The 12698-nt window shown below is 51.0% G+C and overlaps 1 protein-coding gene across 7 annotated transcripts in view; it reads right to left on the reverse strand.

The window, feature by feature from the left end:
- Positions 1-2401: 2401 nt before the first annotated feature.
- EPB41L1 (erythrocyte membrane protein band 4.1 like 1) overlaps positions 2402-12698 on the reverse strand; it is a 116806-nt gene continuing 106509 nt past the window's right edge. For 2 of the 7 annotated variants that reach the window (XM_045832712.1, XM_045832710.1), the window contains 3 exons: positions 11412-11492; positions 11009-11125; positions 6611-8407 (listed from right to left, as the gene is read on the reverse strand). In XM_045832712.1, coding sequence (XP_045688668.1) covers positions 8381-8407; positions 11009-11125; positions 11412-11492 — 225 coding nt within the window. In that variant the 3' untranslated portion in view covers positions 6611-8380. Of the gene's footprint in view, positions 5870-6609; positions 8408-11008; positions 11126-11411; positions 11493-12698 lie in introns of those variants that run through there. The other 5 variants (XM_045832711.1, XM_045832713.1, XM_045832709.1 and 2 more) reach the window with 4 other exon arrangements.

Genomic DNA, 12698 nt, shown 5'->3' on the forward strand with positions numbered 1-12698 from the left:
GTCCAAAATCCACAGGGCAGGCTATTCATGTATGATTTCTAAACATTACATTACCCTAAAAAGAATACATTAGTACCCCCCAACTTACAGAAGAGAAAACTGAGGCTCAGAGAGGATACACGGTCAGAGAGTGGCAGAGCTAGGATGCAAACCGAGGTCTGACAGGCTGTTCTTCTCCCTGTGCTGCTTGCTGCTCCATAGCTTGTCTGTCACATTTCCTCAGTGACACTGGACACACCAATCTGTCTCAGTCAAAATCCATCTCTTAGTGGTTACAGATGAGACTGGGCCCTGCAGTCATGGTTAGTCACAGTGAATTGCTGCAGGATTAACCAGAAATGGCCTCCATCAGTCACGGTCATGCATGTCAGTCTCAGCCTGTCCTGTCCATTCCATTTCCTGCATGAAGAAGCTCAGCTCCCTCCTTGCCCCTCCCTATTCCCAGCCTTAGATACTAAGTTCTGGTGCCTGGTCTTGGAGCTTCCTGTTCCAGATAAGCTTGCCATCTTCTCCAAGACTCCAGGGCATGGAATTATGGGCATGGAAGCTGTAGATGGTGGCCCGGAAATGCCACCTGTGAGTCACATGTCTATCCAGATCAGGTTTCTCTACCTTGGTACTACTGTGCCATTTGGGGCCTGTGCATTGTAGGATGCTCAGCAGCAGCCCTGGCCCCTGCCCACTAGATGCCAATAGCACCTCTCTGTTATGACAACCAAAAATGTCTCCAGACATTGCTAAATATTCTCGGGAAGGGGGGTGCAAAATAACTCCCCCCATGTTGAAAACCAATGATATAGATGAAACAACCTCAGGTTATTTCCAAGCAGTGCAGAGGCTGACCCTATGTTTACTGGAGACAAAGACACAGATCCAGGGTATGTGGAGACCCAATGTTTGCAAACCAAGTCCTACTGCAGAATCTCAGGGGTGATAGATGGCTACAGGAAAATTTAAGAGAGGAGTCACAAAGCTCCTGGAAGTAATTGCCTCTGGCAATAGACAGGAGTCTGCAGAGGGTTGAAGAATTGCTTTTCACTGCATAGCACTTTGTATAATTTAATGAATTATCTCTAAAAACAAAAGAAATAATATTAGTGTTTGAAATTACAGGGAAGGGTTCAGGGTGTAAGTTTCAAAAAGTACTTAGAGTGATACGTACAAGGTAACTTCAATTCTGGCAAAATACATGTACATGGAAAGTCTGAAAGAATATGCCCCAAATTATTAGCAGTGCTTCTTGCCTGTGAGGTTTGGGGCAAAAAAGTTAGATGGTTTGGCCCTGGCTGGTGTGGCTCAGTGGACTGAGTGCTGGCCTGCAGACCAAAGGTTGCTGGTTCGATTCCCAGTCAGGGCACATGCCTGGGTTGTGGGCCAGGCCCCCAGATCAATGTTTCTCTTCCTCTCTCCCTCCTTTTTCCTCCTCTAAAAATAAACAAACACACAAGTAAATAAATATATAAAAGAGAGGTGGTCTGGCGCGAGTCAGTGAGTAGAATAAAACAGAAAGTGCCGGTGCATATGCTTCAGGTAGTCCAAGGGGCAAATTTAACTTTTACGTGGATTATGTGTTTTTAATTTTAATATTTTTTGCATTTATTTTTTATGAAGACCTTTCTTGGCAGGTGACACTAGTGTTTTCATTTGCAGAAGTAATTCGGTTTCCTTTTTAAATAAACTTTTTTTAAAGTAAAGTTTTAAAAAGTGATGGTAAGTCAATAGTGAGACAGGAGGTATGCAGGGGCTATGGCAACGTGTGTGAAGGTGGCGGGCAGAGGCTGAAGCTGGGGGTTGCCGTCTGCATTACCCACTAGGCAGTCCTGCAGGGGACGTGCAGGAAGAGACCCAGATGAAGGCGCTCTTCTGTCAGGGAGGGGAGCTGGGATCATGCTGCCCCTCTGCACACCAAGCCCTTCTGCGTCCTGGGACCCACACACTTATCGTGCCTCCTGCCTAGAATGCTCTCATCCAAGTTCTTCCCCTTACTGGGTATTTCTCTTCATTCAGCACAAAAATAACCTCCCCAGGGAGGCCGTAACTGGCCACCTCATTTAAGGTGGTCTCCTTCTGTGACCATCCCTGTCCCCCCATGCATGTCCTTCCCGGTGCTGATCACTCGGAACCGTCTCTGGCTGCTTGCCTGTTTTGTGGTCTGTTTCCCCTGCTAGCCTGTGAGTTCCTGGACGGCAGGGACTTTGTCTTCCTTGTCGTTGTACCTGCAAAGCCTAGGGCAAGACCTGGACCACATTCAGAGCTGCAAATATTTCTTGAATGAAACTGTACTAGGTCGGGATCTCTCCACTCCAGTTTTCGCCTTTCTCACGACGCCACCTGTACTGGTAATTGGGGGTGGGGGGAGGGAGGGAGAGAGAGAAAGAGAGAGGGGCACGCACCAAGGCAGTTTGTGGTTCAGCATCAAACACATTTATTTCACTTTTATTGAGTATACAAGAACAGAGAGCACACGCATACAGCACGGAGCACTGAGGTGGGGAAGCGTGGAGACCAGAGAGGAGAGAGGGGTGTGCGTAAAAAGGAACAGGACAGCATTGCATTGGTTGGTAAGGTGCTTTGGGAAAAAAAAATTGAATGATGTTGCTCATGCAATTTCAGGCCGGTCTTGGAATGTGCTTGCTGGATTCAAAGACTGAAACAGGTCCTGGCACTTCCTGTACCCTCAGATGGAAAAGATCCCGAGAAACAAAATCGAACAAAAATCTGTAGGATGGGAGAGCGGAAAAAGACCCTGGAGAGCATCTGGTTTATCCTCATGATTTTACAAGTGGGGAAACTGCGGCCCCAAAGAGGGCACGGGCCTAGCTCGATGTCACATGGCGAGTTAGGTGCCGAGCTGGGGCAGATGACCACCCCGCACTCTGGGCTGCCCTCCAGGACGTTTTCCACTATGCCGCATGGTCTCTTGGGTGGACAGGCAGCACAGAAAGGGTGAGAAACATAAAAAAGAAAAAAGGAAAAGTAGGTTGAAGACAGACAAGACAAACGTCTATATTCTCTATGAAGAGGAGCATGGGGAGGGAACAGTGCCCTAGATTTTAGCTTTGCAACTCCCCTCCTCCCTGGTGGCACCGCTTGCCTGTCCGTGGAAGGAAGGTCAGAGCATGTATGGTACAGAGACTTCCACAGACCCTGGCTGGCCCATGAGCTAAGCCTGGTCGCCTCATCCCTGTCCTGAAGCCACACTCCCGGGGTCTGTGGGCAGGTGGTGGACCCAGAAAAAATATTCTCCCTCTGAAGTATGTTTAGAATGCCTGGTTCTCACAGAGATGGGGTGTCTGAGCCAAATTCTGGGTAGCCCAGAGAGGGTGGAGCCAGTCCAGCTCTTAGCCCAGAAAGAGTGGGAGTTCTCGGGTTGAGAAGGACAAAGAGGAGGTCCCGCGCTTCTTTGACCAGGAGTGTGAAGAGAACCCGGTGCATGAAAAGTATGCTGTCACACCCGGGGAGCTGGGATGGGCCACTGGCCTGCTCCGGGGGGATGCGGCTGACCCTGCCCTCTGATTGCCAGGTTCAGGGCCCTCTGCCCTCTCTCTATCCCATTTTTGTCCACGGGGGCAAACTATTCTCGTTTCTTGTTCTGCCTTAGTCAACACCAACTGAGGAGCTAAGCATGTGTGTCCTTGGGGTAACTGATCAACAAGCCTGGCCTCGCTGGGCAATGTTCAACAAGTGGAGAGAATGTGGAAATGCTCTCCGAAGGGCCAGGCACGGCTGGAAATGTAAGGCTGGCCCAGGGGGCTTCCCCAGTGCCTCTATGTCTTCCCCTCCCCCCACTCTCCCTTTCAGTCCATGAATAGTACCTGGCACGAGTCGGTACTCAACATACATAGTCGCCCAATGAACTTATCGACTGTTTCAGGAGCTGGACTGGGGAGATGAGATGGGATTGAGAAATTCAATGAATTTATCGACTGTTTCAGGAGCTGGACTGGGGAGATGAGATGGGATTGAGAAATTCAAGTGCAGCAGAGGGGTGGACACGCTCCCTCGGAAGGGGACTCACTGAGCTCAGGGAAGCTGCTTGTGGAGGGAGGGCCTTGGGACCAGGCTTCTGATGGGATTTCTCCAAGGTTGTCTGTGGTCTTGAGGCAATTTCTGGGGCTTCGAGGGCACAGGCTCAGCGCTCAGATGCCGACTGAAGGCGAGCCTCCAAAGCCAGGGTCTTAAGCGTAGATGGGGACTGTGAGCAGCACCACCTTTCATGCTCGGCTTGTTCTGGGGCAGGCGAAGCCTTCAGGAATGCACTTTCGACCTATCAGGGCCTACCCTGGGTTCACGGTCTCTACCATGGCTGCGTTGGCCCAGGAAGGAGAGAATGATTCCGAGACAATACAGGAGTGGTAAGGGAAAAGGCTGAGCTGGGGGTTTCAGCTAGCCAGATTAAAGCCACCATCCTCTGCAATGGCTAGGGGGCGTCACCCCCCTTAGGATGGGAGTTAGTTGACACGATTCGGTTGGGGAAAGGCAAGACATGTGGCAAAAAAAAAAATAGAGGACTGCAACTGGGGCAAGCCCCCTAGGGAGGTGGGGGGACTGAGCCAGGGGGTCTGCAGCAAAATCCTAACTCTGGACCCCACAGCCAGGCACAGGCCAAGCCCTGCGCCACTGCCCAGGGGAGAAGGCATCTCGGACTACACCTGTGTTGCTTCCTTCTCGCCAAACCCCGGCCTCTCCATTTGGGGACCCCTCCCCTCCCCACCAATCAACCAATGACAAACATCACACACTGTATTACTACACTGAACCGTCATCTCCTGCAGCCAGAGTCCAGGTCTCCTCGGCCGGGCCGGTTCAGTGAGATCTAGGAACCTTGGGATACATCAATCACAGTCAGATAATTATAATTTTAAAATGTCAGCTTCATACTTACCAGCACTGTTTATTTTAATATTTGTTTCCCGTTATATGTAATATACATAACTTAAAAGCACATCCATACAAATCTCCTACAAGCTGCACCTTCATAATGAGAACCCATAAACATACAATGTCTACTTCCCTTCCTGTGGCTTGGTTTTCTGTTCCTGCTTTCTTTTCTTGTTTTCTTTCCTCGTTTCAAATGAGAGTCATCTGCAATGGCCCTCAGCGGGGCCAGGACACAGACAGTGAGGGGGACAGGGTTGGGAGAGAAGGAGGAGGGAGCCGAGACAGAAAATGACGACAAGACTCGTGAAGGGGAGGGGAGGCAGAAGAAAGGAAGGTGGATTTTGCAGCCCAGTGTCGAGACCCATGAAGGAATGACCCAGTGTTCCTCCTCCTCCTTTCCATGTGGGGAATTTTCTTTCTCTCTCGGAAAACGGTTGACGGTGTGTGTCTTGCTGCTGCGATTTCTCTTGCTTTGCTGCAAAAGGGTCTTTCCTTTGCACTTGCGTGGGCAACAGATGCTGCAGAACAAATGGAACATTCGTCCACTAGGTGTGACATGCAGGTCGCACTGCACCTCCACAGTCATCGTGGTCCAGCGTGCCTGTGTTGTTCCACAGGGCTTCGAAGGGGACAGTGAGGGACTACTGGCATTATAATTTTTTTCCCTGAAAAATCCCACCAATTCTTCCATTTGTTTGCAAAGGAAATGTAGCTGTTCCGATGTTGGTTGCTGCAGTTGGCCAACGGCTTGGCCAGCCCCCAGAAGCAGTGCAAGGACGCAGTGTTTCCTGTATATATATCTATATCTATATATATCTATATATATATTTATATGCTTTTCCTTTCCCAGTCTCTCATCAGTGACAGTACGTCGCAGCTGGGACGTCGGTGTTGAGTTGGAGAATCCAGAACGAAGGCCCCTTCTTAACGGTTCTCTGGCTTGGGTTGGACCAGAAATGCCAGCATCTCTTCACGGAGGTCAGGATTCCTGGGGCCAGAGTCGTCGGGGGTGGGGGGGTGCACAAAGGAAGGAGGGGGACAAGAAAAGTTAGTAAATTTTCATCACCCATCTTTAAATACATGTCAAGAGAGCGTTTTTTAGCTAGCCATTACCGTGTGTCCTTTATCTATGACTCAGGGAGATAATGATTGTCTGAGGCCACCCAGCTTGTGCGTGGCACTGGGGAACTGAACCCACATCTGTCTGACTCCGAAGCCCAGGTGTGTTTGCATGTTTGTTTCCAGGGAGGGGGAATCTCTTCCTTTGGCCTGAAAATCTGTCCAAGTTTCCTCTGGCACTGAGAAGCTAATGTCACACTTTAATGTTCACTTTTCCCTGCTACATCTCTCAGTTCTAAGTAGTGATTAGTCGTGATTACAGATGTTCTTCTGCTGTTTGTTTTTCCTTTCTGTTCTCCATGGGCCTGCTGTGTCCTGGGGATTAAACCCCAGAGTGCAGTCTAAACAAAGAAACTGGAGCCCTGACTGGTGTGGCTCAGTGGATTGAGCACCGGCCTAAGAACCAAAGGGTCACCGGTTCAATTCCCAGTCAGGGCACATGCCTGGGTTGCAGGCCGGGTCTCCAGTTGGCAGTGTGCCAGAGGCAACCACACATTGATGTTTCTCTCTCTTTCTTTCTCCCCCCTTCCCCTCTCTCTAAAAATAAATAAATACAATCTTTTTAAAAATAAAATTTTTAAGAAAAAATTTCTAGGAAATGTTTTTCCTAGTCCTAGGAAGCTGGGTAAGTGCCCCCCTCTCTCTCTGGCAGGGTTTGGGAGACAGCTCCTGCCAAAGGAGGCAGGCCAGCGGGAGAAGATGGAGCAGAAGCCACACATCTGGCCTGCAAGGTTGCAGAAAAAAGAAGATACTTTGTGATGTAAGTGTGTTCCCCACACTCATAGCGAGAACTTCAAGGAGGAAGAATTTCCAGAAAGAAGACTGAGTTGAACGGAGCAGGGAGAGGCGTTTCTGGAGGATTCGGGGAGAGAAGAGAAGATGAAGACTAGGGAGACGGGAACCCACGTGGAAACAGGGCCCGGTGCACCTGGCTGGTGATGGAGGTTTAAGGCCTGACTTACTCGGGACTCTCATCACCTCTAAACATGGCAAAACCTCAAGGGACAAGGAAGTAGGTTCACATTGCTAAGCACCTTCTGTCTGGGAGACATGGCCCTGGTGTGTCACTGCTGTGGACTAAATGGTTATGTTCTGCCTCCCCCCAAAATTCACATGTCGAAGTCCTAACCCTCCACATGATGGTATTTGGAGGCTAGGCCTTCGGTCGTAAGGGTGGAGTCCTCATAAATGAAATTAGTGCCCTTGTAAGAAGAGACGCGCAAGAGATTATCTTTCTCTGCTCTCAGCTGTGTGAGGACACGTGGAGAAGACAGCTGTCTGTAAACCAGCAAGTAGGTTCTCCCCAGCCACTGAATTGGCTGACCCTTGATCTTGAACTTCCCAGATCCTATAACTGTGAGAAATAAATGTGTGTTGCTTAAGCTACCCAGTCTGTGGTCACAGATGTGGTTTAATTATAACAGCAGCTCCACTTTTGAGATTAACTCTATTTTTGTAGATGAGCAAACTGAGGCCCAGGGAGGTTCATCTGGGCACATGGCTAGACAGGCGTTTCTGACCCAAGGCCTGGGTGTGTTCTTTCTGCTCAATTCTGCTACTTTCTGAAGATTTCCGTGTTATAGTGGCCGGCTGCACTTCAGGTTCGCTCACCAACTAATAAGGTGTAAACGGGATTCTGGGTACATGGCATGTCTTCAAATGCCCACAGATACTTCAGAAGTACCAAGGACATCTAAAGAATACTGTACTATAATTTATTCTTCTTGGTTTATTGCAGCAGAGTCCGAGTGAGCAGCAGTTTTTTAGCCTGCTTTCAATGAACAGCAACAATAGTCATAACTTATACCGAGTACTCACTATGTGCCAGACATTGTGCTGACTACTGTGTATTTACGACCTTGGTGAGCCTGTGAGACAGATTCTGTGGGAAGTCAGTGTGGCGAGGAGGGTAAGGGTGGATGTGCAGTCTAACCCGTGAGGATTGATCCTCTAATCAATCCATCACGTTCTCCCAGATCCATGACTGTGAGCAAGCCACCTCATGTCCCTGGGTCCGCATGTGTAAAATGAATGACCAGATGACAGTACTCAAGTCGCTGCACAGTCTGTGCCTGCTACAGCGTGAGCGCTCCATAAGCTGTCACGATCGTCACTACTGTGATCGTCATTGCCGCCTGGCTGTGAGGAAATGTGGCCACAAAGGTTAAATAGCTTGCTCAGAGCCACACAGCTAATGATGGGTAGAATTGAGAGTTGAACCCAGGTCCTCAGTACTCCAGGGCTCTCCCTCGGGGTACCAAGGTGCATCCATTGACTCAATCATTGTTTCCAAGCACTTTAAATAAAGTTGTCTAATTCGCAGCAGACATCTCCCGCAGGGTTAGTGAGTGTGGCCATGTTGAGAGTCAGAGGTGGCTGCTCACGTGGTGATAATGAATGGCAAAGCCTGTGGGCGGAAATGGAAAGGAAGAAACTTCTAGTTCCCCAGGGCAACGCAAACGAGGCAACCTTTACAGAAGGACCCGAAAACGAGAGAGGGTGTTTTTACTGCTTTTTCATAAAAATTTAGAATTTTAATTTAGAAAATAAAATTTTCCATTGTTTCTTTTTACTGCTTTTTCATAAGAATTTAGAATTTTAATTTAGAAAATAAAATCTTCTAAATTTTATTTTAGATGCTGTGTGGGACAACAGCATCAAAGAAAGCACTGAGGCGGGAGAGGAGGGGGTGAGAAAGCCAAGGCAGCGGCGAGGCGGGCAGATGTGAGAGCTGCATGGTGGCGGGTGGGCAGGGCGTGGAGCCGGGACCAGCGCTCTGGATGGCCAGGCAAACGGGAAGGCGGGAGCCTGGCGGGCAGGCTGGAGGCAACCCAGGCAAGATGAGGAGTGAGACGAATGGGGCAGACGCTGTAGGTCAGCACGAAAACAGCTCGAGGGCTGTCCCTGGGAGGGGCGTGCCCCATCTCTTGCTGTTGCAGATGAGGAAACAGTCTCCGGAGGGAAGAAGCTGACTGGTGGTCGCACACCCAGTCAGCGAGGGATGGCTGGGATGGCAGCTGGTCCCGGAATCTCGGCACAGGGTTCTTCGCCTCAGTGGCTCCTACACCCGGCTGCCCGTGGACTTCCTCAGGGCCAGGGTGAACGTGCGAAGATTCCCAGGTCCTGTCCCAGTGCTTCTAAGTCCGAGTTTAGGGCCTTAGTAGTCTAGTACGCGTTTTCCCCAGGGGGAACCGCCAGCTCAGCACCAGCCCGGCTAGTGACCTATGCTCTACCGCTCTGAGATCTGGGGGACAACTGAGGAGACAGAAGTGACAGTCACTTGCATAAAGTCTGAGGAAAGCTGGAAGGGAGGCTCCGCCCACGACCAGCACACACTTCTAGACCAGCGCTGTCCGACAGAATAGAACACGAGCCACAGGCAAAATTTCAAATTTTCTAGATGACAGACTTTTCTCAATGCATTTTTTAAATTTCCCAGTTTTCTAAAATTCTCTAGATAAATGGAAAATTTTATTTTCTAAATTAAAATTCTAAATTTTTATGAAAAAGCAGTAAAACAGGTAAAATTAATTTTAATAATACCTTTCACTAAACCTAACATATCCAAACATTATCATTTCAACAGGTAATCAATATAAAAATGATTGACATATTTCACATTATTTTTCTATATTAAACCTTCAAGATCCTGCAGGTGTTTCACCCTCATCTCGGAGTGGCCGGTTTCACGTGCTCAGGAGCGCGTGTGGCTCCCACACCGCCCAGCACCGACTGACCGCTCCCCTCACTGCGGAAAGTTCTGGCAAACAGCACGGCCCAGACCAGGGGGTGGGCGGGCTTTCAACGTGGCAGGAAAATGCTTCCACGCTTTTGCTTCCAACACAAAGGGGGTGGTAATTAAGGGAAGAGAGAAACATTCTTGGATCTTTCTAGAAGGCCTTGGTTTTATTCATCAGGGAAGAGGGCAAAAGGAGACCTGCTGTTTGGGAGGGGTTTTGAAGTGGCTGTGTTTTCTCTGTGGTGTCCCATCTGGCCTGTGTCAAGTGCAGAAATCTCAGTGTCGCGCTTGACGGGCTGTTACGCACAGGGGCGGGCAAAAGGAGGGTTGCAGCCGTGAGTACGCAAAGGAGTCTATTTTTGTGTTATTCATGGATTAAGCCCTGCGTTATTTATTCGCATCACGACCGCAACCTGCTTTTGCCCACCCCTGTGTGTGTGAGCCCAGGGAGCGTGCTCAGGTCCGGTGCTGACCGCTCCGGCCGCGGAAGCTTCCCCTGCGGTCCGCACTGTCAGTGCCGCCTCCCGGAAGTCGCCGCGATGCTGACCTTTATCATCATCGATTAGCTTTGCCCATTTTTGCGCTTCCTGTGGATGGACCCCAACACGCACACCTCTTGTGTCCGACCTACTTCACGCGACTCAGCGTCTGTCAGACTTTGTTTGCAGCTCTGACGGACTCCAGTTAACTTCCAGAGCAGCTAACGAAGGCGCTCCCTGCTGCAGCGCCACCTCGTTCCTCTTTCCCCTCAAGGTGTTGACGGCCCAGAGGAAACAGAAAACTATCGCGGCTCCTGAGATTCTGGCCCCAGGTGCCCGAGAAGTTGAAGGCCTGCCACATGGGCTCAAGGGCCCATGGGCTCAAGGGCTCTGGCCCTTCCCTTAGCAACATCCGCTGACCGTGGCAGAGACAGAGACTCTGGGACGGCAATGTGGCACTGGGCCTGGTAGGACTTCTTCTGACTCCCAGCTCACAGACACTGGCCAGGGAGGTTCTGCCTGCCTCCCTCTGTCCTGCCTCAGTGTCCACTGACGATCCTGTCTCCCCTTTTCTTACCGCTTCTGAGTCTAGGTCTAGGGCCTGAAGCCCCAAAGAACCATGGGACCAGGCTTCCTTCCCACTCTGATTCGTTGTGCCTGGTGATGATGGGTGGGCAAACCGTGCCAGGGCCCAAGCCACAGGATGGGGTCTCAGACGGAAACGGCCCTCAGAGGACCTTGCCCCGGTTCCTTCCCCCCTCTCACGGCTGCTGAGCCTCGTGAGCCTTACCTGTGGCTTCTTGTCCCTCTCCTCCGGAGATGGGTCTGTTTCTCTGTATACGACAGCTTTGGTTACCAGCATGTCAGGATGCTGAAGTTTGGCCTCCTTGATGGCCAAAGCCAGGGCCTGGTGGAAAAGAACAGCAATGTGAGGAAACACAGAACATCAGATTCGAGGGAGAGATCATGCAGACCAACAAGCTGCTTAGGGCACAGCCAGGAAACGGAGGCCCAGGGAGGGGCAGCGGTCAAAGAGTTAAAGGAAGAGACTAGAGCTTGGGTCTCCTGGCTCCTTTGGTTCCCACTCAGTGCCTCTTCCTTGGGGGGTCCCCTGTGGGGACAGGATCGGCGGGAGGGAAGTGAACACCTTCTCAGGCCACCGGCAACCAATATGGCGTCCCTTATTCCCATACCTGGTCTTGATCAACATCTTCGTCCCCAGTGATAATGATTCGCTTCTCAATCCTCGTCTCGGAAAACCCTCCTTTCACAGTCTGCGGGGGGAGAGGGGGCAAGGTCAGCCTTGGGTCCTGCTGGACCAGCAGTGGTGACAGGGGACCTATCCAAAGTATCCCTCGAGGGCACGAATGGAACTGGCTGTCACCTTCTTTCCTAGATCCCTCCAATTTTTCCTCTTCTGGCTTTGGGACTTCAGAGTGCAGAGCTTGCCTGGCGGTCACCACTCTGTCAACCACGAAACTGTCCCCCCTTCTAGGTCTTCGGGCCCAGATCAAATATGCTGTCCCTGACCCTGGATGGCGATCCTCCCACCTTCCTGCTCTGGTCCTCCCTGAGAGCCAGATGCATCTCCCTCATGGTTCTGGGCCCCTCTGCCCTTTGCCGACCTTAAGTGTGGGACCTGGCCTTGCTCACTAGCCTCAGGCCCTTGGGGACAGGGGCTGTCTTTGTGCCTCACTGTATCCCCTCATCCCCGCCTCCCCTGTCCAGCCTGACCAGGGCAGGTGCTAAATGCAGATTTGTTGAATGGACACATGAATGAAATGTGAATGGTGACAAGGTTCTATCTTAAATGACTTTAAACAACAGTACAAGAGAAATTTTGCTGATGACACTGGTAACCACCACTGTTCCTGAAAGGGCAGGTTTGGGTATAAGTTCAGGAGTAGAAATGGGGAAGGACCTCGTTGCCTGGCAGAGTCAAGGAGGGCAGTGGCTGAGGGAAGTCCAGCTGGCGCCAGGAGTGGACAGAAAGAAAAGGGGGCTCCCAGTTGGCAAGGGCGGGGGGACTTTGGGTAAAAGAGTTTTCTGAGCTGCATTCAGTGGGGTGTGTGATGGAACACCTTCCTGTCAAGCTCTCGGTGAAGTCAATACTGCTCACTAATGCTTCTGGTGAGAGTGGGTGTTTTCTGGGGACTGTGCAGAGGTGCTGAGTCCTACACAGGAGGGAGCAGGGCTGGGACAGTGTGAAGGGCCGGTGCACCCACCAGACTTCTTTGGATGGCTCAGCAGAACCTGCAACTCAACCCGGCTCCCTGGCATCTCTCCTTCAGGCCCCCCACCCCGGGCCTTGGCCCCCTCCTGCCTTCCTTCTGCCTTGCCAGCCTGCTCTCAGCTCCCCCCCACCCCCCCACCAATCTTCACTGGCTGAGTCACAGCCGACGACGCATCAGGAATGCCTGTCTTCTTGGCTCTTCCTCCTCCTTCCCCCACTCTGACTCCCACCCTGGTCCGGGCTCTCC

The sequence above is a fragment of the Phyllostomus hastatus genome, unplaced genomic scaffold (assembly GCF_019186645.2).
Source record: "Phyllostomus hastatus isolate PE091 unplaced genomic scaffold, TTU_PhHast_1.1 phas_contig_17, whole genome shotgun sequence".
NCBI classification, from domain to species: Eukaryota; Metazoa; Chordata; class Mammalia; order Chiroptera; family Phyllostomidae; genus Phyllostomus; species Phyllostomus hastatus.